Source organism: Miniopterus natalensis, chromosome 14 (assembly GCF_054644295.1).
Source record: "Miniopterus natalensis isolate mMinNat1 chromosome 14, mMinNat1.hap1, whole genome shotgun sequence".
NCBI lineage: Eukaryota > Metazoa > Chordata > Mammalia > Chiroptera > Miniopteridae > Miniopterus > Miniopterus natalensis.
The window spans coordinates 53,447,617-53,473,658 of NC_142094.1; the positions used below are offsets into that span (position 1 = coordinate 53,447,617).

General features: G+C 47.6%; 2 protein-coding genes across 3 annotated transcripts; both read right to left on the reverse strand.

Moving 5' to 3' along the window:
• Positions 1-470: 470 nt before the first annotated feature.
• On the reverse strand, positions 471-14,397 carry SFXN4 (sideroflexin 4). 2 transcript variants are annotated; one of them, XM_087823982.1, is made up of 14 exons: positions 14,359-14,397; positions 12,969-13,034; positions 11,891-11,965; positions 11,160-11,186; positions 11,019-11,073; positions 10,015-10,040; positions 9,225-9,278; positions 9,089-9,145; positions 8,897-8,962; positions 8,244-8,322; positions 7,276-7,391; positions 4,473-4,558; positions 2,708-2,825; positions 471-876 (listed from the first exon to the last, which is right to left on the reverse strand). In XM_087823982.1, the coding sequence occupies exons 1-14, from the start codon at positions 14,395-14,397 to the stop codon at positions 799-801; spliced, it is 942 nt and encodes a 313-aa protein (XP_087680108.1). In that variant the 3' UTR covers positions 471-798. The 2 variants fall into 2 exon arrangements, with proteins under 2 accessions (XP_087680108.1, XP_087680109.1); XM_087823983.1 differs by lacking the exon at positions 10,015-10,040 and having other exon boundaries at positions 9,051-9,145.
• Positions 14,398-16,447: 2,050 nt separating this feature from the next.
• PRDX3 (peroxiredoxin 3) lies at positions 16,448-25,379 on the reverse strand. Its single transcript, XM_016206348.2, has 7 exons — positions 25,301-25,379; positions 23,826-23,961; positions 22,146-22,287; positions 21,282-21,417; positions 20,185-20,288; positions 17,574-17,739; positions 16,448-17,258 (listed from the first exon to the last, which is right to left on the reverse strand). Exons 1-7 carry the CDS (start codon positions 25,334-25,336, stop codon positions 17,205-17,207), a joined length of 774 nt encoding a protein of 257 aa, XP_016061834.2. The 5' UTR covers positions 25,337-25,379; the 3' UTR covers positions 16,448-17,204.
• Positions 25,380-26,042: the final 663 nt, after the last annotated feature.

Consider the following 26,042-nt stretch of genomic DNA (forward strand, 5'->3'; position numbering starts at 1 on the left):
CGACTGAGCCACCCGGCCAGGGCAGGGGTTTTGTTTTTTTGAGGCAGGTGACTCAAGCAGACTCTGTCTACTAGGAAGAAGCAGACAGGAGGCTGGAGGCAGAGGGGCCCTGAGAAAATAAGGGACAAGCCCAGAACCTAGGGCCCTGCTGACCTTGCTTGGAGGAGGGAAGGCTGGGTGTGGGTGGAGGTTTGGTGCCAGAGGTTCCACGGCTGGCCAAGAGCCTTGTTTTTCCTGTGAAGCAGGAGAGGCAGGGTCATTGCCAGTGAGAAGGAAGGAGCTGGGTGGCGGATGGCAAAGAGTTTAAGTAGTTGTCCAAAATGGGAGTAGGCTGGCTGGGGAAGCAGGATTGCTTGGGGGTTGGGGGCCTTCAACCGCTCACCAGAGGTTCAATGTTTACCTTGAGATGGGCCATCAATTTAATGCCTGTGCCTTGGGCTTCGTGGGCCCTTCTTTATTTTTTCAAATACTCAACTTTAGAAAAGTTTATTAGTAATTTCACAGTGTCCTTTCACAGGATGACAAACAGAAAACTGAATCTTAGCATCACCCAGGCCCTCAGCAATCCCGGGGGGGAAGGGCAGACAGGACAGCCTCCCATATCGCGTCTTCCATCGAGGCCTAAAAAGCCCAGGCATGACCGGCCTTGACCCGTCTTGGCACGTGTGACCGACTAAGCCATCCTGTCCGCGCAGACACCTCGGGGTTTCCAGGAGACCTCTGGCACAGTTCTCGAGACTGAAACCTCCAGAGGAAGGTTTTCAAGGGGAACCAAACAAGTTCACCCAAAACTCACCCCTACACCCCTCTGTTGTAGAAGAGTTCGGTTTCTTCTGTTGCAGACTGAATTTCCTGTTCAAGTTGACTACACTGTATCTGAAAAACAGTTAGATTCTTAATATTTATATTAAGGTTTTTCTTGCCTCAGAAGCCAAGTTGTTTTTTTTTTTTATAAAAAAACATTTTCAGAAAGCATTTATTTCACAGTCCAACTTTTCTTCAGTGATGTCTAATTTAGAACAAAAAACAACCTAGTATCTTAAAAACATTCTTCTGGGAGATTTCAAATAGAAGCAAATGCAGAAAGAATATAAGGAGCCCTCATGTCCTCAGCACTCAGCTTTAACTATTAACAACCTGCCAATCCCAAGAGATTTAAAATCTTCTGTAAACGACCTAAGGACCTGCTGATAAGCCATCAGCTCTACTCTCTGGAGTACCAATGCAGTCAGAAGTAATTATTTGCAGAGGGTTTACTTTTATTGCAACCTTATTGCAACAAACTGTGTTCTAAAAGGGGACTGGAAGGATTCAACGTATATATTCTTCTATTTTATCTATTTTAATGAGAAGCTACTCCTCTCTATCCCCCTATCCCTCGCCACCCTCAGAGTATAGCAACTGTCTTAAATAATTTAAAACTTCTATGTTATGTGCTGGCCAAGTTGCTTGAATTAACGATTTTATAAACCTAAACTTAGAGAATTTGGGTTTTGAACAAAAGCATTCCATAAAAATATACAGGGTAGGGCCGAAGTAAGTTTACAGGTGTTCATATGGAAAGAAAATAATAAATAGTAACACAAGAATAAACTCTGTTGTACTTACAATTGTGAACCTACTTTGGCCCCACCCTGCAAATGCTTTGAGGACATGACTGATTTTTTTTAAAATATGTCTTTAATGATTTCAAAGAGAGGAAGGGAGAGGGAGAGAGAGAGAAATATCGATGAGAGAGCCAGAGGACATGACTGATTTTTAACTTCAGCGACAGAGGCATTTGAAATTTTCAGCCTAGAAATTCCAGAAATTGCTAATATCCATTAACATCAACTATGTCCTTGTACCAGCAACAGAGATGCTGCTACAGTCATCTTTTTTTAACAGATACAGATACTGAATCTAAGAGTTTAAGCAAATTGACCAAAGTAAACAGGAGCTAGGAATTTGAGTCCAGGCAGGCTGGCTTGTCATAAATTAGAATATATCCTAGACTACAGGACTACACAGTCCAATACAGTAGCCACTAGCCGCACGTGAGTACTTAGGTGAAAATTACATCTCAGCTTTTACATCTACAATTCAGTTCCTCGGTCTCACTCGCCATGTTTCAAATGCTCAACAGCCACACGTGGCTAGTGGCTACGATACTGGACACCACAGATATAGGACATTTATATCATCACAGAAAGTTTCCACTGGATGGGGCGTTGTTATAGAATATGACAGAATATTTAAAATAGCTCAAAGCTGCCCGGCCAGCGTGCGTGGCTCAGCAGTTGAGCAGTGACCTAGGATCCTGGAGATCACGGTTCGATTCCTGGTCAGGACACATGCCCAGGTTGCGGGCTCGATCCCCAGTGGGGGGCGTGTAGGAGGCAACTGATCAATGACTCTCATCACTGATGTTTCTCTCTCTCTCCCCCTTATTCTCTGAAATCAATAACAATACATTTAAAAAAATAAAATAGCTCAAAGTTTTTTTAAACATCCCATAAAAATGCTTCTGACACACTTTTAAGAAAAATAGAATATAAAACTGCACAAGGCATCTGGGGGATGGGATTATGTGTGAATCATATTATTTTCTTTTTATACTTTTGTAAACTTGGCAGATTTTTTAGAAAAAGAATAATTTATTTACTCTTATAATGAAGGTAAGAAAAAGTTATTTTTTAGAGAGAAAGTCAAAAGGGGGGGCACTTACCTGTTGAATTTGTGGGAACATGCTAAAAGAAACGGGCACCATCAGTCCCATTACCAAGATGGTACAAGACAGCTTTAAGGTCCACAAGGACTGTGGGTATCGCGTGAACAACGGGGTCCTGTAAGAGATGAGGTCACGGGGCTTGTTTAGAGGCTGGTCCTCTGCTCCACTGGCAGCCAAATGCCCTGCTCACCAGCATCAGGCCCGGGCTGAAGGACTGACTCCATGTGCATTTGCTCGTTTGATAGCTCTATGGCCCCATGAGGTTTGTGTTCCCATCATCTCCTTCACATAAACAAGAGAATGCAGCCACTGTCCAGTTGAGTCACCTGTCCAGAATCCCACAGCTCAAAAGTGACAGGTCAGATCCTAGAGCCTGTGCTCTCCACCTGGGGCTATGCAGACATGGATGTGACATTCTGACCCCAACACCTTTGAGAGTGTGAGACAGACTGGGGAGATGCAAAGAACCCCAGCCTGGGAGTCAGAGCTCGGGGTCCCGGGGTCTGGTTGGGGCTCTGTTACTGACAGACTGGGTGCTTTCAGACAAGTCACTTTCCCCTCCTGAGCTTTGGGTTTCTTCAGATGCAAAATGAAAGGGCTAAGTCAGCCATGCAGGTCACTCTAGCTTGGATATTATCATGGTTATGGGATGGCATGTGGCCCTTCTGGGCACCCGAAGGCCCACTGGGAAACGACCATCTCTCCCCACCACGCAGCCAGTGCCACTACATCGGCATCCAGGGACCAACCAGAGCGCGCCAGCTTTCCCAGGAGCCCAGCTCTGAGGCCAGCCAGAGTGGTCCAGGAAGATCCTGACCAAGCAGAAGTCTCCACACCCATCCAGCTGGACTGATCGTGGGAAGTAACAGTTCACGCTGCCCAGGACGCTGCTACTTCCTCAAAACAATGCTCCTTACGTGGTCCTAGCAGGGGCTTCCTAGCTCACCACGCTGGACAGAGTGGACTGGTTCAGCAACAGGCAGGCGACCCCACGAGGGCCAACAGAATCCTTCCCAGGGAGTTTGTGAAGTGAGCAGAAGAGCTTCCCTGCCTCCCCTGGGGTTAGCTGTGCTTTTCTCTCTCATCAGGACACTGTGAGGACATAGCTAGGTGTCAACAGTCACATCTCTCATCAGTACAAAGAAGCGAATGTGTGGCAGGAGAGAAGAGGACTGTCCCCGCACCACAGCTTCTGTTCAGCGGCCATAGGCTCCACTTCCCGCCCATACTCAGTATCTAAACCAACACAGCTCCCTTCTGGCTTGAGCTACTGCAAGCTGGGCTTCTCAGACTGGCTGATCCCCAGGCCCTCCTCCCAATAGGCCATTTCTTGCTTCTCAAATGGGATGACAGTCTCTGAATCTGGGGTCATTTAAACTAATTTAATACATGCTTGGAATGAAGGGGGGGAAAGAGGCTTGGGCAATATTCACAGCACATCAGAGCTGGGAAAACCTGTAAATCATCCAAACCCATCATTCTGGAAGTGAGGAAACATGCCTCAGCAGATGCTGGGACGTGGCCAAGAGCACAGAGCTAGCTGGGGACAGGGCCTGGGCCAGATGCCAGGGTTGTTGGCATATGCACATCTGGATTCCAAACCAATCCTCCTGTCTTAACTGTGATGAAGAGCGTTTAGTAGGAAGACCACGGGAGCAAGTTCTTCCCATCCCTCCCACCAGGCTGAGATCTGACAAGTTTTATAAGGATTTTGACTGTCAAAATATTTACTCCTCCCTGGGGAGGTGAGCACGCGCCTTACTTTTTAAAAAAGTGCGAGAAGACTTCAGGAATCAAAGCTGAGGTCCCAAACAGCACGACTCTGGATGTTGCTGTGTCCTTAACGGCCTAGGGGAAAGCGAAAGAAAGCAGCTTAGGACACGGAGTGAGACGATTTCTGGGGATCCAGTAATTCATGACAGAGACAAGCACACAGCAACTCTCTTTCTCACTTAAAAACCAACACACGTGGACAGCGGCGGAGCCCCTGACGCGCACATGCAGGGCGGGCGGCTGAGGTGGGGGCCAGGAGTAACTGGAGGCAGGACTTCCTGCCTCCTGACTCCACCACAGTGGTCTCCATCAGTCCACTGTCCATTTCAAATAAAAACTACGTATAAGAAAAGGCAGCTTACAGGAAAATCCTCACCTAGAACCAAACGGCACTCCCTTTGGTAGAAATGCAGGGTTTTGCCACTGACCTTTCAGTCCAGGACTCTGCCACTGGCGTCCCTGCCCTGAGCAGCCCGCAGTTGCTCCCACCCTTCCAGGGGAGGCCAGCTCCGAAAGCCCGGCTCCGAGTGCACCGGCGGGGGGCCACCCGCACACGTAACACACGTGAGTGCGCACGTACGCACCCACCTTTTGCGCGCCTGATTAAAAATACGCTATAAAATTTTATTTTGCACACACACGTAGAGTTTATAATGTTTTGTCATCTTTCCTGTTATGTGTATTATTCTATGTGGTGAACACTTGAATATGTAATTTACTGCATGGGTTATGTGCACAAATATTGTGTCCTCAAGGACAATATAAGACACTTTAAGGGCAATTATGACTACAGATGACACTGTGTTAACTTCAGAACCCAATCCCCGGGGAAGACACAACTCCACATACAGCACTGCTCCGTGCAAGACCCACAGGCCCAAAGCCCCTGTTTCCTCCCCGACTCCCTTCCTCCCGCTTCCACCTCCAGGACTCGGCTACAGCCCAGCTCCCGCTCCTTCCTATGCTCTGCTCGGCTCATCCGATCCCTCCGCGGGGAATGCCTTTCCCTCCGACGAGAGGGAGCCCAGGGGGGCGCTTCTTAAAATAAACTTTCAGGAACATTAAATAAAAGTGCTCTACTTCAGGAGACAAAAGTGACTGTCAGCATGGTGTGTTTCAACGTCAGTGTGGCGAGGCCGGCCCGTGTCCGTGTGTCACCTGTGCAAAGGGAAGACCCTCCCAAGGAGACAGCCGTCATTCGGGGGCACCAGGTTCACAAGTGAGTGGCTTACAGGGCCAGTCAAGGCAGAACAACATGGACTAGGCTCCTGAAATCTGAGCAAAGGTGCCCTGTTACAATCAGATACTGCTGGTTACGCAGTTTCTGAAATTTTAGCCAAAGAAAATAAACCTCTTGGTGACAGGGAAACGACAAAAGAATGCTCATGCTTACGCACAGCTGCAGATACTTTAGTCTTAAGAGAAAGATAAACTTTTTTTTTTTAAAAGCAGACCATCAAACCTTTCTTTTACCCTAAGTTGGCATTCACGCAAAAAATGAAGTTCCTCCCGGTGAGACGGACTAGATACCCAGATAGCTAGCAGGGCCTGCGGCTGCCTCCCGCTCCTGGCTCCTGGGGAGAAGGGGTGCGGGCTGGTGAGGGTTTCGGTGTCTAGAGCCTAGCACAGTGCCTGGCGGGCAGGAGGTGCTGAGAAACAACGTGTGGCTTAACCATTTGCTCTCTCTCCGGCTGTATGAATAGTTCACGACTCCAGCCACACCCTGAAGTTAAAATTGAGTTGAAGAGAAACGCAAACATGGGTCCACAGACAGCTGCACACGGACGTTCAGAGCAGCACTGTTTCTAACAGCCCCGAACTGGACACAACCCAAATGTCCGTCACCTGGGGAATGGAAAAGGAAAACTGTGGTACGTCTATCTACCAAAGAGCAACATACTATTGATATGGGTTAAAAGACGCCGGACACAGAAAACTACTATACAACTCATTGATATGAAATTTCTAGAAAAGGCCATATGGTTAAGATATAAAGCAGATCAGTGTTTCCTTGGGGCTGGGAGCAGAAGGGAAGCGTGACTCTCACGAGGGAAATGTTTAGGGGGATGAAAATGTTCTAATATTGGACTGTGGTGATAGCTGCATAACTAACTGCTTAAATTTGCTAAAATTCATCAAACTATATACTTATACAATGAATTTCACAGTATGTAAGTTACACCTCAATAGAGCTGTTAAAAATGTCTCTTTAGGGTGATTTCTTAGGCACAGAACCTTCGTTTCAAAAACGATTTGGTTTCTGGCAGCAATTTCCCTCCTTGATACTGGCAATTATCACATCCCCACTGTAAATCGTTTAGAAAGGTGCCATTATTTTGAGACATATCTGTACACCTATCTGATGGCTGATAATTCAGCTTCGTGACTCACTGCTAGGATTTAGAGTAACATGTTTCATGAGCCGAATAATGATGCATTTCCCGACCGAATGAGCAGCCCCTTTTGCTGAGCTCTTCTTCCACTGATATGCTGAGCAGAAGGCTGTCCAGCTGGCCATCCTCTCGCTTTGTACCAGGGACTGTTTTATGCTGCTCTTCATGCCATTTGCAAACAACTGCCTCATGTTACAATTCTTCAGCAAAAGGCACTTCACAGGAAGCTCAAAAATATCTGATCTGTTATAAACATGTTTTTGTAAATCCATACCCAAATTAAAACTACCATAGGCTATTGCAGGTTCTTAGAGCTGAATGCATTCAAAGGTCACTGTGTTGAATTGAGCAAAAGAATAAACCATTGAATAATAGTTTTGTCCCAGCCTTTGTCCCTACCTTTCTCCCAGCTCTTCTGGAATAGCCTATGACATTGCCTTCTTTGTCCATGACCTCAATCCCTCGCATAGGCTCAAAGCTTCGGGATGCGGCAGCATTCAGTGCACTGACGTTGGCTGTGGAGTAAAGAAGAGAACCCAACAGAGAGATGTTTCAGTCCAGGGAGACGACGTATTTTCTGGTGTCAAGCTGCCTTCTCTATGGCTGTGCTTCCCCAACCCTCAGAGGTCCCAACTTGTGCTGGGCCAACAGGCTCTTTCCTGGGCCATGGAGCCGGGGTCAGGACTGCTGGCCTGTCAGTCTCGGATCCTGACTACAACCCAGCACCAGGTTCCAGCACCCCAGAAAGTCCAGCCTGGCTCCCTGACAAGGTTCCAGGAGAAACCTGGGGGTCCTTGAAATATGCGCCCCTTCTTTGCTTAAGCTGATTTGATCAGGTTTCTGTAACAATTTCCCAAATTTTACCATCAACATTCTGCCCCCTCTTCAAAGTGCTATGATTCCCAAACCTGAATTTGGAGCGTGAACTAGTGAACTTGCAGGCTGGCAAACTTAAAATAGTTGGCTAATATCTCTCTTTCACTCCCTTGGCGTCAGATCACTGCCTCTTAGCAGTGACCTAGGAAAGTTCCCTAACCTCCCCCTGCCTCAGTCTCGTCTCCTCATCTGAGAATGGGAATGTCACCCACCCATAAACTGGTGTCAGGATGAAGTGAAATAATGCATGGAGAGGGCTTATACAGAGAGTCTTTAAAATGTAATTTGTGTTTGTGTCCATCCCCTGACAACCAAAGGGGTACCTACAGAAAAAGTGTCACCTCTCAAAGCAAAGACTTCATTTGGGCCTAGGGCCACCCACTAGCTGCAAACGGGGGCTCTCATCAGCCACAGTGTGGCCAAAGGACCTGGGTGTCCCTGCAGATGGGGGAAAGACTCCAAGGCCACAAGGACTGCAAGCTCCTGCTCACCGAGAATGACGACAGGCAAGGTTTCTCTCAGCAGAACGTTTTTCAGTGCATATTTCATTAGGAGTAAACGAGGGAACAGCTAGAGAATGGGAGAAAAAGAATTACTGCACGGGACCAAAAAACCAACTGATCATGGCCGACAGCAGGGAACTCACAGCGACCTGGTTCCTGTCGCAGGTCAGACCACGGCCATGGTTCCCCGTGTATTTTTAAACCCATGCAGCACTGAGCTGTTCTCCTGATCATCAGAGGAATGCTCGGAGGTTTCAAGAAGTGACATTAACTTATCCAGAGTCCCTGAGCTGTTCAGGAATTAAGCCAGGACACAAGCCTAGGCTTATCTGATTCTAAAATCTACATTTTTAACCATTACAATATCCCAACATCTGAAGCAATATACAACCTGCATACCATGTTTGTGGAGCAGAAATTAATTTTTTAAAAAGATAACCGTACCGCGCATATGCCTGGAAACTTGGACACTCACGGGATTATACAGAAGTGACAGGATTACTGGTGGCTTATTTTCTTCTTTATGTCTTAGTCATACTTTACGAATTGTTTAAAATGGAATATAGGTTTGTGATCAGAATCAAGTGTTTTTTTAAATTCCGAGGAACAAAATAGATTTGACAGAATTTTAAAATACCTACTCCAAAAAAGGTTGTAGAAGCGATTACTCCTGCCCCTAGTAATACACTCTCATATGGGCCACGATTCTAGGGAAAAACAATGGAATATATTCAGCCAACAGCACAGTTTTACCTGGAAAAGATCATTAAAACAAAGAACAACTCCAAAGGATACAGGACAAAGCGGCAACCCCTGCGCGTCCTGACACTCACGTAACTGGCGTTTCCGTTGATGATGTTGAACGCGGTACTGTAGGTGCAGAAAGACAACTGCAGAAACACAGGCAAACGGTCACGTTTGGGTCTCAAGGACAGAATTTGGCAATCACAAAACTGAAATAATTGCTACCTGAGGTAAAATTATGGACTTTAGGCTTTTCACTGACACCAGCGACAAGAATACCTTCAAAGGAAAAGAAAAAAAAAAGAGTTATAGTGTTTTGGGGGAGGGCAAAGAAATTCCCAGGGGAGATGCAGAACTGAGCCCCCAGGAGCTGGGACAGGAGAGGAAGGTGTGATGCAGGGGCGAGTGGTCAGTGGACGGTGATGCTGAACGGGCACTGCCTGGGCTCTGAGGACACTGGGGTCGCGCGGTGGTCCTGTCTCAGACCTGCGCCTGCGCAGGGCAGCTGAGAAGAATGCGCTTCAAGGGGACACAGACGGACAGGTGTGGAAGAAGTGGCGGAGGAGTGCTGTCGCTTCGTGAGAGCCCCTCATGAGAGCCGAGGTGGGTTGGCCCTGCTGGGCAACGCCAGGTCCCAGGTGAGGGCCTGTGTCAGGGCGAGGGCTGGGGAGAGAAGGTAAAGGACCATTCTGTGGGCCTGTGGCAGAAAGCACATCTTAACTCATGGATCTGCTCCCAGGGAGCGTTGTGCACAGTAGGTGATCAAAGAAAGGGTCACCCTGTGACACTGTGAACCCTCGAGAGGCCCGGATGCCCGACTGTGTAAGTGAGGCAGGGCGCGGGGTGGGAATATATGAAGAGCAGACAAGGGTCAAAGGTCAGGGATCCATTACCATCTCTCAGGCAGTCACAGGGCAGGGGTTGGGAGCTGGAGCTTGGGACAAGGGTGGACATCTTCCTGATCCCCCCACGTTGCCTCCCTTGCTCACACAACAGCAAGCAGCAGCTCACTCACCATGGGCGCGGTGAAAGGCAGGAAAGCTGGCAAAGAGAAGAGGGTCCGTGGCTGCAAAGAGGCCAGAAGGGTGCACCCCTCCCCAAACCTCTTCTCCAGTCCCCACCCTCTCGAAGGCGTTGACAGCAAAGGATATTTTTTAGACCTTTTTATTTTCCTAATAAAAATCACTATATGCACACGGCAATTAAATCAGCACAGTGCAGAAAGACCTAATGAGGCTCCCGCCCACCAGCCTCCCGAGTCCCGAGTCCCTGTCACTGACGGTAAGCGGTGGCAGCCGGCACCTGTCCCCCTGCCATGTGAGTTTAGTACACGGGGGACACTGCGGTTTGTAATACACAATGTGAAATTGCCCTCCTTCCCCATGCCCAGCACAAAGACCCCAAATCCTTAGCATTTCCCAAGTGAGAATGAGGTAAAGGCAAAAGGAGCGTCTTTGGTTACTCGTAACAAGCTCCTTCCAACCACACTCGAGCTTAAGGTAATGAGGTGACTTTCGGAGCCCCTAAGGCTGGAGGCTGGTTGCTAGGAAACCAGCCAGGCGGTGAGGAGCTGGACCTTTAAGCCCCACTCCCTTAACCTCCTCCTCCAGGGAGGAGAGAGGGGCTGGGGCTGATCACCAAAGACCAATGATTTACCAGCTAGGATGCTGATAGAGCCTCCATTTCAAAATACTAACAGAGGCGGACTGGAGAGCTTCTGGGCTAGTGAACACATGGAGGTGCCAGCACGGTGGCAGCCTGGACTGGGCATGGAAGCTTCTCACACCAGGCCTGTTCCCTCACTCCCAAAGCCCAGATCTTTCTACAACACTGGACACAACTCTGGGCCCCACATCTATTCTCCCCGCACCCTTCAAATGTCCTCTTTAAGCTGTGGTTTCCAGACTCACTGTCAGAAATCCTTCTAGAAAAAAACAATTACCACAAGGCAGGCAGTGTTTTGTAACTCATAGATATCACACGTCCCCAACCCATTCCTGAAAATCAGAATCAGCTCACCTGCGGGTCGGAAAGGACTGGGGATCAGTCTGCTGTTGTCAGAATGCACTGTTGACTTCGAAAAGGCAAGCACGCAGGTTAGTTTGATGTTTGGTTCTGTTATTTTAGGGTGCTAAAATTTAGGAAGGGGCTGAAACTTACCAGACTTCTCTTCCAAGCTTCTCGTATCTATAAAAAGGGGAAAAAACAAGCAATAGCTTTTAAAGGTGGCTTGGCCGCAAACAAATCTCCTGTCCAGTCTCATTTTTATTTTATTTTAATCCTCACTCGAGGATATTTTTTCCATGGCTTTTCTGAGAGAGTGGAAGGGAGAGAGGGAGAAAAATATCAATGTGAGAGAGACACATTGATTGGTTGCCTCCCGCTCGCACCCTGATCGGGACCGGGGATGCAACCTGCAACCCAGGTATGTGCCCTTGACTTGGAATCAAGCCCAAGACCCTTCGGTGCGTGGGCCAACGCTCTAACCACTGCGCCACGCATCCAGGGTGCGGTTTAAGTCTTTGGGCAGGAATGGAACCCTGCCCCAGAACACCGCCTCTAACAGGAAATTGATTCAGACTTCGGAGGCCTGACTGAATTCTGGAATTTGCCACAGGGCTCTAGGAATCGGCTACAGAGAATCCCCACTAGTATCCACTGTGTTGGAGAAACCCTATGATTTTTCTCCTTATTGCTAGTTTCTACTACTGGTACCAAACAATAATCTGGTTTATGAGAAGGAATTTTAACTACAGTTAAAAAACCATCCCAAATTTGAAAAGCGATTCCTTGTTTTCAATGACCAAGTTCCATCAGATTTCAGAGCATCTGAGGGCAGAATCACCTAAAGGCAACTGCACCCCAGTCTGAACCAGGCACCTGATACATACCCTTTGGTCCTCCATGTCATGAACAGATGCATCTTCATTCGTTAACAATAATTGCCTCGATTTCTCTATTTTCCCCTAAAATCAAATATAAAGAAAGCCATGAGCTCAACACTGCTCCGATTTTTCCACAGATTGAAAAATCACATGCCTGTCACACCTAATTTCAATGCGACAAGTAGCCAAGGCTCTCCACCTGCTGAGAGTTTCCATCAGGATAGTCCCATGGGTCATTCCAACTCGGAACCCCCAGCCAGCTCTGGCAGCTGGCCCCACTGGTGCAGCCACCTCTCCACCATCTGCCTTCCTGGGCAAGTCAGAGACCTGGAAGTCCCTTCTCTCTCATTCACCCCCACATCTAATCAGTTCAGTCTTATTTCCTCTCTTTTTTTACTTAATTTGAGGAGAAAAATTAAATACAGAAAATACAAAGAATGATTATATACTTCTAACCCCCCCATCCAGAATTAACAACTGTAAATGTTTGATCATATCGGCTTCTCATTTTTTTTCCCCAAAAAGAACCATCACCCCAGTCTCATTTCCTTTCCCATTCTATCAGAGTTTTTTATACTCATACACACACAGGAATACATGTATCCATAAACAAACACGTAGTATTGGTGTGTTTTTTTTTTGTAATTTGCATAAAAACTGTATTTATGCATCTTGCTTTTCCACTAAACATCATAGAAACCATGTTTTCCCATTTTATATCATATATATTGTATGTTTCTACTTAATACATGTTGATAACTAGATCATTGATTTTAACAGCTAATCAATATTCCACTGCATGAATATACCACATTATATTTCTCTACCAACGGATATACAAACCAGCAAGGTTTGTCTGATCCCCTCTGAACCTCCAGTATGTGGCCCAGGGCTTAGTATTACCTGTTAATTGGATGTCCACTTTTATTTATTACCCTTTCAATCTAACAAGCTCATTCGAAGGAATGAAAATATGAGAATGTATGTGGATTCTGTTATATCACCTGCTTTCAAACGGGACAGTCTTCCCGTTTCAGAATAAAATATAAAATCCATTACTTACGAAAACAAGAAAAACACTTACAATCGAAATGAACAAATTTGTAGGATCCAATAATTCTGTCCACTGAAGAAATCTCTGCAGAAAAGACTTAAGAGGGAGAAAGCACCCGAGAAGTTAACAGCCGCAGAACAACAAAGGTATGTGGTAATGTTAATGGTTAACATTATTGTTGAGAACCTAATGGGGCTGTCTACCTGCAGCATCTCCTAGAATCCCCATCCTACAGGTGAGGAAACTGAGGCTTAGGGGGGCTCAAAGAGTCAGGAAAAGACTCATCGGCCTGTGTTCTGAACCACTCCAATATCAAATTGCTCTTGAGGAATTCAGCGGTTGACACGTAGAAAAAGAAGGCATGGTTTGCTCCAAAAGCCCCCAGACTTTACAGTGGTTCTGGCTCTGAGTCCTGGCTCTGCTGGGACAACTTAGGCTCCCTGTCCCCACCTAAAACAACTGGGCTGAGCCCTACTTTAGCTAAGGGCTGAAAGAGAACATCCTAGAACTGTGCTGTCCGATTAGCCACAGATGGCTAGGAGCCCTTGATTATGTGGCCAGGCCAAATTGAGATGCACTGTACCCGTAAAATATACACCAAATTTCCAAGACAATACAAAAAAGTATGTAGCCCTGGCCAGGCGGCTGGGTTGGAGTGTCTCCTGTATAGCAAAATGCTGTGGTTCTGATTCCCTGTCAGAGCACATACTTAGGCTGCGGGTTCAATCCCTGGTGGAAGTGCTGGGGAGGCAAATGATCTGTTTTTTCTCTCCCTCTCTCTAAAAATCAATTAAAAAAAAGATGTAAAATATCTTATAATTTTCATACAGATTACATGTTGAAATGTTAATATTTTGTATCTACCGGGATATGTACAATAGATTATTAAAATTAATTTCGGGTGTTTCTTTTTGCCTTTTGTAATCTGCCTACTAAAAAACTTAAACCATCTCGCCGGCTCCCATCCCGCTGCGGGTGCACGCGCCGCCCCACTCCCCGGAGGCGGGGCCCGTGACCCCGCCCCGGCCGCGGCCCACTTAGCGTGAGTGGCCCCGCGACCGCAACGGGAAGCCTAGGGGCCCCCCGAGAGGACCGGGTCCCCTCCCCCCCGAGGCAACCCCGACGCGCAGCAACAGCTTAGGCGGCAGAGGGCGGCCACGCGCGAGCGGACACTGGCTCCCCATTTAGGGCGACCTGCAGGGCGACTTTGTGGCGACCCTCCCTCGCCAGGCCTGGGGCAGAGGTGCCACGCGGGTAACAGCGGTGGCGGTTGGCCTCCCGCAAGCCAGAGTTTCGCCCCCGGCCCTGTCCGAGGTGGGGAGGCGGGTGGTGCGACCACGTGGCCTGCCCAAGGTCACCCGGGCCGGCCGGCGACTCCGCGCGCCACGCCCCGCCCCCAGCCGCGCGCCCCGGGCCGTACTTGGCGCTGGGTGATCCAGAAGTGCACGTTGGGCTCCATGCGGGCGGCCGCACTCCCCGCGCTCCCCTCCTCCCCCGGCGCGTCTTCCTGGGACTCGCGTGACGGCTGGAGAGGCCGCGGCCGCCGGCAGGGCGCGGGGAGGAGCCGGGCGGCGTGCCCCGCCCCGGGCGTGCGCGCGCCCCGCCTCCGATCCCCGGGCCCGCGCGCCGGCGTTCACGTCGCCACGTGCTAGCGCCCCAGGCTCCCGAGTGCCGGCTGTCTGCGCTCCCGGGTCCCCGCGTGCCCTTCGCTCCGTGCCACCCTCGGCGAGCTCCTGGAGCCCAGCGCGTCTGCAGCGCCCCCAGATCCCACGCCTCTAACCCCTCGGTCCCAGCGCACTCACTATTCCTGTGATCCCACCTCTCCCGCAGATCAAGCCGCCCGCACCCTGCTCCGTGGCTTAGGGTAGATAGGCCGCTTCCAGCGCGGGAGGGGTCAGCTATCAGAACCCCAGTATCACAGCAGCAACCTAAGGTTTCGGACATTACCCTTGCAAAGCCCTTCTGTTGCCCCTTACAGTCCGGTGTACAGGTATTGGGGATAATCAAAACAGGCTGCGTAATTTTGGTGGCCCAGTGAAAATGGAAAATGTGGCGCTCCTTATTTACGATTGAAAAACGTCGGCATCAGAGCACTAAACCCAGCAGGGCCGTGGCCCTGGGAACAGGTTCAAGTTTTTCCTCCAGTTCTGGGGCAAAACCAGATCAAGCAGGAGCAACTGGTGGAGAAAAATGTGCACCTTCCTTCACCCTGCCGCCTCCTTCCCCTCACCCTCATTGGTTGTGTGTGTGTAAGCCAGTGTGTTTAGGGTGTTCTGGGGGTCCTCAGGAGTCCTGGGTTGGAGACCTAGACCACCCTTAGTTGTGTGATCTTAGGCAAGTCAGCCTCTCCTGGTCTACTTACTCATCTATGAACCAAGGACAATAACTGTACCCACTCCGGGTGTGGTTGAGGATCAGTGACAGAAAAGATGTAAAAGCCCTAATTCAGCCCAGGTCCATTGTAAGTGCTGTTCTGGCCATTAACCCTCACCCGCCTATTCCCTCCCTTGCCTTCCCCTCCAGGAACATGAAACCAGATCATGTTTTCTTCACGCCCATGTGACTTTGCTGCTCCTTTTGCTCAGCAGACCTGGCTTACTTTTCAATAATCTTCAAAAGTTTGTCTCCTCTTCCAGGAAGTCTTCCCTGATGCCCATAGCTGAGTGAAGTGCCCCTCCTCACCTCAGTGTTCCCCTTATGACCCAGGAATACATTTATTGTACCACAGTATTTAGCACACCTCTATTATTCTGTTGGCTCTACCCTCAGGTGTCACCAATCCAGCTCAGCTGACCTCTCTGTTCCCCTCTTTTGACCCCTCCGGTCTAGCCTTAACAAAGGAGCTAGTGACCCTTTTAGAACAAGGTGATGTAAATTTTCTCAAAACCTTCCTGCTCTGAATAGAACCCAAAGTCCTTAGTGTGCCCCTAAGGCACTCTGGGCCCCTTACCACCCTCCTCCACTGCTCTTGCCTTGAGGCCTCTACCCAGAACCTTCTTGTCTCCCCAACTCCCTCTTTATACAAGTCACTTCATGTGATCCTCATCAACACCTTAATGCAGGTACAATTATTGCCCTCATCTTAGGGGCCTGGAGAGGCTGTCTCCCGCAAGGCTTTCTTTCCCTGACAACTCAACCTAGAACACCTGCAACTCTCTGCTCTAGCCCAGGCCTGCGATTTATTTTCCTTCCAAACATTCTAGGTATTTTTATTATGTTTAGTGTTTCCCCCTCTAGAGGGTAAGTGCATGAAGGAAAAGGTTCGTCTTCTGTTTACTCTTGTGCCTCCAAAACAGCACCTGGCATATGGAAGGTGCTCAAGGGTTTACTGAAGTAATGAAAAGATGCTTCCGTTTCTCTCTTCCCCCTAAACTGAGTTCCTTGGGTGTGGAGCCTCCACCTTACTCATTTTTGTGGGCCCTGAGTTAAGTTAAATGCCCGATAAATGTGTGTTGATATAGTTAGAAGGAAACCTAGAACCCCACAATTAATAGTGTTAAAAATGCAAATATTTTAAAATATGTTTATTTTTTTTATTACATACTTTACATTGATCACTTCAAGAAATATAATTACAATGATTTCAAAATGCAATCCCTGGATTCAATAAATATCCTCTATAATTACCTTCAATCAATATTTAGACATGTATGCAGACACTAAGTCAGCTAACAAATAAAATAAGTAAAAGAACTATAGAAACGACAAATCCCAGGGATGACGAACATGCATGATCGGTTAAGTCACTTTGCCACCGTGTCTTTTTAAAAACATGATTCACATTTGTTTCAATCACATACATCTCCACTCCAAGAGTTAAATTAGACTGCTGATGCTAAAAACTTAAAAACTATGATCTTTGTTACCTTAAAAAAAAAAAATCAGTTTAATACAAAGAAATTCAAGAAGAAAATTTCAGGACTCTTGATCAGAGGCTTTCGCCACTTCTACTACACTGGTGTACATAAAGGTTCGGGTAAGGCTAAGAAGAGTGTTTCCCATTGAAGACATGACCTAAGAAACACGTGAACTAGGCAGTCTATAAACTAGCTAGCCAGCAAGAAGTTACCAATAAAGAACTCATGTTAGTAACTACCATGTTTAAAAAGCCTTAGCCAATGTTACAAAAACAAAACATTTAAAGTAATATTTATGAAAGCAAGCATAATTCATTTTTTGCCCTCTATACATAATCATCTTTGAAATGCTAAAAGTGAGCTCCAGCTGTGGTTCTTTGGAGACGCTGCAGGTGCACATGGGATTGATCTACTGATTTACCTTCTCAAAATATTCTTTGGAAGCAGTCGGATGTGGCTTGATCTGAAAATACAAACATTAGGTAACTGACTTTAAAACAGTAGTTTCCAAAAGTGAGTTTAAAGTTATCAATGTTTACCCTAAAGTTCTTTTTCAAGGCTGGCCTATTTCCTTTAAAATACATGGATGAGAGTTACATTAACAGCCTGCCTGACCCCTGGTCCCACCTCTCAGCTGCTTCACTCATTCCCTCAACATCTGCAGCCTTGCTCCAAGGGTGGGCTCCTTTTGTGGATATTCCCGGTCAGCAAGCACTTGAGGCAGTGAGGACCTGGGGCCCTCTGTTGGGGTCCCAGGGCTTTTGGAAAAGAAACCTACCGTAGGAGAATCTGGGGTCCAGTTTGCTGGGCAGACTTCTCCATGGACTTCCACAAACTGGAATGCCTTCACCAGGCGGAGGGTCTCTTCCACGCTTCGGCCCACTGGGAGATCGTTGACACTCATATGCTTGACGACTCCATTGGGGTCAATTATGAAGAGACCTCTGCATCAGAATTTGTCCTCATTAGTACCTTAACAGTACCAAAATTAGGAAGAATCTTAACTTTTACTCTCTCCTGCCTCTAATTCTCCTTAATAAAGCATTTGTTAAATGCTATCATATGCTTAAAAACAAAGTTTTCATTGTTAGGCAGGACTGGACCAGGCCACCATGGAAAACAGGCAATATGGTCACATTTACAAATGTGACCTGAATGTCACACAGTATCTGAAAGTCACAGAGAGTAGAGACTTCTTTCCTTGTTAGTGATTTAGCGAGCATTCTTTGGGCTGCTGTATCAACTCTTGGCAAGAAACCATAAGCAAATGGGAAGGGACAGACTCACTTTATCTATATTAAGTAAACACTCAGGAGATGAGTGAATTCTTGGGTACATGGGGGGAAAATCCCATGGGAAAATCCTTGCAGAAAAAATTAAGTCTATGCAGAGCAGAAATCTAAAGGAAGAACGCACTTGAAGCCTATATAATTATTTTTTTAAATAATATATTTTATTGATTTCAGACAGAGGAAGGGAGAGGGAGAGAGAGAAACATCAATGACTAGAGTGTCATTGATCAAGTGCCTCCTGCATGCCCCCTGCTGGGGATCGAGCCCACAACCCGGGCATTGGCTGGATCCTAGGTGGATGCTCAACCACTGAGCCACGCAGTCTTCACTGTATTTGTTTTTAAATTTTAGAATAGTTTTTTTTCTTTTTTATTGAACTTATTGGGGTGACACTGGTTAAAACTACATAGGTTTCAGGTGTACAAGTCTATAATGCATCATCATTATATTGTATTCTGTGTTTATCATTGAAAGTCAAGTCTCCTTCCATCACCATTTATCCCCCCCATAAAACCTATATAATTTTAACCAATGTCGCCCAACAAATTCAATAAAAATTTTAAAACAAATAAATGAATAAAGGAAGAACCAAACTCATCACTTGTTACCACTTGGCAGCTATGTAACAAGATGACCTGCCCTGTGCTCTGTGTTCCTCTTCAGTGCTGGTGTCACTATGATATATGCAGATATATTTAAAGCACAGGTTTAACAATCTCTCTTAAAAGGGTATGGCATGCCAAGTGTTAATCACTGTGGAAAAGGTAAATTAGAGAAAACTCACAAGATAGAAAGGTGCTTCTCCATCCCTGGGCCTGGCCCTTGGGGACCTAGGCTTTGAGACTCAGAGGGTCCTGCTGCTGAGGCGCACTCGAGTCCGCAGGGTAGGTGCAGACACAGAGCTAGGATGGAGCAGGGCCCACCAACCCCAGAAAGCAAGCCTTATCTAAGCCAGACTCAGCTCCTTTCCCTCATCAGTCCTATCAGTGAAACACATAGGGAGGTAACTGCAAAATTAGGCAGAGCGGACAGGGAAGGATCCTGGGAGGAAACAGCTAGCACTCTTCTCCTTCTCCCTCGCCCAGTGTCAAGGCCAGACTTTAGTCTACGAAAGGAAGGCAGTCATCTCCCTGGAGTAAAAGAGGCCCAAGCTCCAAGGCGGCGCCCGGAGCTCAAATTCCAGGTGGCACAAGAGGAAGGCAGGCCAGAGGTGGCACAAGAGGAAGGCAGGCTAGAGGTCAGCTACCAGGCAGGTCCAGTGAGCAGGTTCAAGCTGGCCCCCAGCAAAGCTATGAACCATACCAAAATTCGATCCCTGCCTGCTTCCTGGAGGACAAGTTCCACCCAATCCCATCCCTCCACTCGGTGGCCATCAAGATGCCAGTAAGTTCTCACCCCTCCCACAGAGGTTGTGTTTGAATGTGGGACTGTAAAAGACAGAAAGCAGCTTTCACATTTAAAGGTCTAACCACAGAATCAATGAGGACAGAAATGACATTGAGACAAAGGTCATGACAGCTCCCAGGACCTGTGCTAAAAACTTCAGCTGCCTCATCTTGCTTAGTCTTCACAACCAACCTGTGAGGTACATTCTCATTTTAGTTATGAAAAAACTGGGACTCAAAGAGGTTAAACATACAGCTACTTAGGAGCCGAGCTAAAAAATAAAGAAATGAATAAATAAATAAATACTCTGGCTGTTTCCAATTCCAGGGTTATCTGAGATCGTACCCATTCCAGGATGCTGACTCCTACCCTACTAGTCCCCCTTCTCCGAAGATGCCAGGAATGTGCCCCCCCATGAAAGCGGCTCTCAGACAGCTAGAAAGAGCAGAGCAGTGTGACCATCAGGACACATATCCTTCTTCAGAAGGGGACGCAGGGTGGTGTGGGGGGCAAACATGTCTAGGCCATTTCTGAAAGACTGTCAGCCCTTGCAGGAGGCATTCATCGGTGCTTAGTAAATGCTAAAATTAAGGATTTTTTGTTTTCAAAATGCTTTACCAAGGCCTCTGCAAATGTCTCTGTAAATTCCCTAAGAAGTGGGATGATGCTAAACATGAAACAATTTTAAGTTCGTAAGGAACAGGACCTTACCTTAGTGCAATGCCAGGACCTTCTAGCAGTACACCGTAGTCTCTGGAGATCTGTTTAGTCAAATCTGACAACAGTGCAATGTTCATATGGCCCAAACCGCCATTCTAATAAAAATGCAAACACAAATGGTTATCTGTGCACTCTCACAACACTCTTGGCCAGGTAACTCGAGGTCTGAGATGAACAGTAATGGCAATAGGTAGCAGTAATAGCACCAACCCCGGGCAAAGCTCTGCTCTCGGTTCCACTAAATCACTTCCTCTTCCTAACTATCCTGGAGTAGATACTACTATCACCACCTATTTACCGATGAGGAAACTGAAGCACACAAAGGTGAAGTAACTTGCTCCAGGTCACCGCTAGAAAAGGACAGGGGCAGAGTTTAAACCCAGCTAATACTATAGACCTTTCTTTTCCTAATTCTTTCTTTTTTAATATTGACTTGTGAGAGAGAAACATCAATTTGTTGTCCCACTCACTTATGCATTCGTTGGCTGCTTCTTTTATGTGCCCTGACCGGGAATTGAACCTGCAACCTTACTGTAGCAGAACGGATGCTCTAAACAACTGAGTACCCAGCCAGGACTTTTTCTTATAATACATGCCTTGTAGCATGTATTTAGTTGAAGATTAATTTCTGAAGCATAGAAATGGAAGAGTATGAAAAAACTGAATAATTTGTTACCGATTGTCGAGCAGCTTAGCTCAAAATTTTGATTGATTCTCCCACAAAAACACCAATCATGCAGAACACTGAAATCAGAGAACCTAACCACCATCCCACAAGCCATGCAGGGTACATGGGATCTACAGGGTACTGGCGAGAGGGGAGGCCACAGACCCGGCTGTTCCCCCGCCCTGTGGGCCCTGCTCTCCATTATGGTTTGTACCCTGGAAAGTACACGTGTAGTGGGGAGTAAGTATGCATGCAACGCAGTGCCAAGGAAGATACGGGCATAGCTTAACAGAATCTGCCAGTAGGTGAAACAGCCCATTTCAGACTAGTCATGCTTTAACAACTTCCAGGTTAGTCTTGGGTAGGATCTTTTCCATTTTTAAGATCATGGGAACAAAGGCAGGGCAAACAATGTTTGTACCTTCCTTGGTGTGTTGATCCAGGCGAGGTGGCTGAAGTGGGAATCCACGGAAACTGCGACAACTTCACAGTTCACATCATGAAACTCATTGGCTTTGTCACTAAAAGCAATAATTTCTGTAGGACACACAAAGGTGCTAGAGAAAAAGGGCAGAAATTCTCATCAGAGAATTTAAAAACAAGGATTTAAAATCTGCACAATAGGCAGTCTAAAAACTAATTTGCTCAAAGGTGTAAAAGGCAAATGGCTAACCACCCTTACTGGACTCGCCTTTCTAGTTAAGAATCATATCCAAAAACAGGGGGAGGGGGAGATATTCTAAGAATAAAGAACTTTATTTAAATAAAGTAGCTTTACCCTGGTCAGGTAGCTCAGTTGGTTAGAGCATAGTCCCAATATGTCAAAGTTGCAGGTTGGGTCCCCAGTAGGGCACATACAAGAATCAACCAGTGAATGCATAAATAAGTGGAACAAGAAGTCAATATTTCTCTCTCTCTCTAAAACCAACCAATCAATCAATCAAGTAGCTTTATAAGAAAACTCATTATCTTTACTTTTCTCATTTTCTTCCAGACCAACGAAAACTTCCTCATAGACTGGCTTGCAGGAACTACCACTCCAGAGTATATAAACCGCCTTACTAAAACCCTACCACATTAAGAGAATGCTGCTCCATCCTCTAAATGTCACTTGTAAATTAGCCACAGATGCAAGCTGTACCAACAAGGCCGTCAGTGATAAAGGCTCAGAAAGAACGCTTCCCTTGACAAGAAGCCTAACTAGACACAGGCAATGTCAGCGTGCAAGCAGGGATCTTTGGTTACTTTCAGAATGACATTAAAGCATCGCAGAAATGACACTTACAAATCCAGAGGATAGAAGAAGAGCACCAAATATTTCCCCTTAAAGTCATCAAGGCTTAGTTCTTTGAACTCTCCATTGACAACGGCTGTACCCTTAAAATTGGGTGCATGCTGGGTGACGGCAGGAGTATGATATGACGAACCTGAAAAAATCCACAGGTGTACAGAGTTCATCATTTGCTAAAACAAACACCTATTTGATTTTATTTAAACCTCGTATAATAATTAATTAGTAGTATAAATTAAAAGATTCAGTTCAACTGTACATCTTAAATTATTTCCCTCCCATAGTTCTAGATTGTACACAAATTCAACTGAAAGTGCTATGGAAACTAAAAAGATGGCTGAAGATGATAGGAATGCAATCAGATTTAAGGAAGACATGAGACTGGATATGGATCCTGAATGTGTTTCAGATTCTGCCCGATCCGGATGGGACAGGGCAAATGGCATGGAGGAAGGAAGAGAGCAAGTGTGGGGCAAGTGTGAAGAACAGCCATGGCAGTGTGATGAAAACAGGTGTGTGTGGAAGGCAGCAGAGTGGCAGGCCAGGCAAGAATGGCTGACGACCATGCCGGGAGGGCCCTTCAGCAGCAGGGTGAGTTTGTTCTTAAAAGAGATAAAGGAGTCACTGGAGGTTTTCGTGTAGGAGACGGAAGATGAGCGGGCTGTTCTTAGGAAGATTAGTGTGGCGGGGAGGGAGGGTAAGGGAGCCGGAGGAGGGGAGACTGGTGTTAGGAGGAGATTTGTTATCTGAGTGAGATGGAGGGGAGGGTGTGGCAGAGAGACCAGGAAGCAAGGAAAGAATTCAGGAGATGTGTCAGAGCTGGAGAGGACTTCTTTCTGTCTGGGAACAAGGAACAAAGGAGATCGAGAGACAAAAGGGATCACATGTGAGATGCCTGGGTCTCAGAAACAATAGGAGCTGTTGGGAGTAGGAGTTTGGGACCAGTAACAAGGAAAGTTTTAAATCTGTGGCATCAAATCACCACTAGAAAATTTTTAATGCTCCAGGGTGGTAAAACTTTTTAGAACATTTCACCTGTAAACAACGGCTTTGCCAAAGTATATCCCCTAAACCATGACAAGCTTTTTAAATGGTGAGACAAACCTAAAGGAGGCATTTTCAAACACCACTGGTTATCTCAGGCTGATCTCCGCAAAGCCCACATTCTAGAAACTGAAGTGTAAATCTCAAGAAATAGCTATGCTTCATTCAGATCATGGAAGAGTCCATGGGATAATGTAGCCAACTGGAGCCTGCACACAAGTTTGAATCCAAAAGCCTCAATTCCCAACAGGCTGCATGCCACTCCCACTTACCTCACACCCCTTCATGCCACAGAAGGGGTCTGAGTCATCTCTCCCCCACCCTCCACCCATGCTGAACACAGGATTAAAACCTCTGGTAACCAACAAGGAAATAAGACACAAGGGCAGTCTGCCTGTGATTTTCAATTCTGGCTACACATTAGAATCACTTGGTGAGATTTTAAAAAAAATGCTGACATCCCAGTCTCACTCCAGAGATTGACTTAATTTGTCTGGGGTGGGATTGGGGCTGGGTATGTTTTTAAAAGGAGCCCAGGTGAGTCTAATGTAGAGGCAGGGTTCAGAGCCCCTGCCCAGAGATCATGACTCATGTTTCACTAGTTGGGTCAAAACAAGGCACAACACTTACTGGTACTAAAGGCAAATTTTGCTTGACTGGAAGCACACCACAATACATTTGTCAAGCATGTTCTCCGAGAAGCAGCAGGCCTAACGGCTGCAGAGGCAGAGATGCCCCAAGGAATGGTGCTCACGTGTCGGGCAACCTGGTAAGAGAAACACTTTATATTAGGAAGTAGCCCCAGAATGGTGGCTAAAGGCTGGCCCTGCCGAAAGGGAGTAAGCCAACGGTGGCCTCAGCTTGTTCCTATGGACCAAATACCAAACCCAAAACTCTTTAAGAGCATGGATTGCATCTCCATGCTCCTAATGTTCCCTTTCTGCTTCCTTCTCCTTCGAGACTGCAAGAGATGCTGGTCAAAGGATACAAAGTTGCAGGTATGTAGGATGAAGTCTAGAGAGCTAATGCACAGCATGATGCCTCTAGTTAACAACGCTGTACTGAACGCTGGGAATAGCCAGGACGGCAGATCTCAGGTGCACTCACCACACACGCGAAAAGGTAAGTATGGGAAGAGATGCTAAGTAGTTTGACTGTAATAGTCAATTAAGTATATGCATATCAAATCATCATGTTGTACATTTTAAACATATATAATTTTCATTTAAATAAATAAAGACTGCAAGGCGGAGGGGAAGTCCATAAAGACTCCATGCTCTTAAAAGCAGCACAGAAGGTTCAAAAACCAAGGGGACTTGGCAAGGCCCCATGTATTTAAGCCTTTCTGCCAGGACGCTATGCCGAGGCAACCGGCCCTGCCAAGGCTTTCCTTAGAAAAGACAAGGCCCTTCCAGCCCCGCAGACAAGCAAACAAGTGGAGCAAAGTTCAGCCTCCAGGGAGATTTGGCTGGGGCTCAAGGGGAACGTTTGCTCAATTTCGGTGTCCAGCATGACTCAGGAAGAGCCTGCGCTGAACCCGGCCGTGAGAAAGGGGCGCGTGGGTAGCAAGGGGTGCTAGGCTCGGCCGGGAGAAAAGCGGAGGGGCGGACCTGGGGAGTGGGGTGGGAGGTAAGTGCCTTCTGCAGTTTAGCACTCTGGTTCCCACCCGGCAGTCAGCGGATGCTCACGGCCACGCCTCGGGGTCCGCATCACGCTTTCCACCTTAAGGTGAGGAAGGTGAACTGAGGCTCGGAAAGGCGAAGTCCCTTTCCAAGGTCAGAGCGTCGGGTACAGAACCGGGCCCGGGCGGCACGTCGCCCGCCTCCGGGTCGAGGACCATGTGCTCAGGTGGCGACAGGGCTGGGGACAAGCCATCCGAGGGAGGAGGGAAGGGGACCCAGAGCAGACGGTGGGGGGAAGGGCGGTCCTGCGCAGGCGCACGGAGCCCTCCCTAGAGGAGGCCGCCCCTGGGTCCGTTACCCGCCGACACCCTCCAAGAAGAGCGAAATCCCCCAGACTGCAGAGGAGTGGGGTTTCGTCTGGGAAGCACGTTCTCGGAGCCATCACAGCGTCTCCGCGCTGGTTCCCAGCCGGCAGCCACTCACCGTAGCCCGGAGCAACCTTCCCGCTACGAGCGCCATCTTCAGTGCACGCGGGAGCGGCGGGGAGGACCCGGACGGGAGGAGGCGGGCCCTGCGTGGGCGGGGCCGGGGCCGGAAGGGGCGGGCCCACGTCCTGCGGGGGCGGGGCCTGAGCTGGAGCGGGAACCGGGGCGGGAAGAGCGCGCTGGGAAGGTTCCGGTCGGCTCCCTCAGCCCCTGTGGTGAGGGGACGGTCCTGCGATGGCTCCTCAGAGGCTGAATACCTGGGGAGGCAACACTTTGCCGCTAATTGTCGCCCCAACCTAAAAAGGACTAGTTCAGGTGGGGAGGTAGATATTTATTTCTACCTTTGCTACTGGTGTCTGTGTTAACCTGTGTGGATTACTGTTTATACCTGTTCTTTAAAAGGACCTCTTTCCTATTTCGGGCCTCCGGAGTTCGTTTCAATGCACTTTTCGTCCGTGAGTAGGCCAAGCGGGTAAGACGCATCAAGGTCTCCGTGTGCCCCAAGCCTTGGGGATGGTGTGTGGGCTTCCATGCTGGCCTCTCTTCCCCGACTTGGGAGAATTGGGAGAAATTTAAAATTTGTCTTCCGTCGCTTAGTAAAACTAAGTCCTCAGTGGTGAGCATGGTGCTCCGGAGCAAGTTCATCACACAGATGGAAATCTCCAGCGGCCTTGCGGTGAGCGTGACAAGTTGCAGGCCCTACATGGGTCCTTTCCGAACAGCAGGCAGGGCGTGGCCGC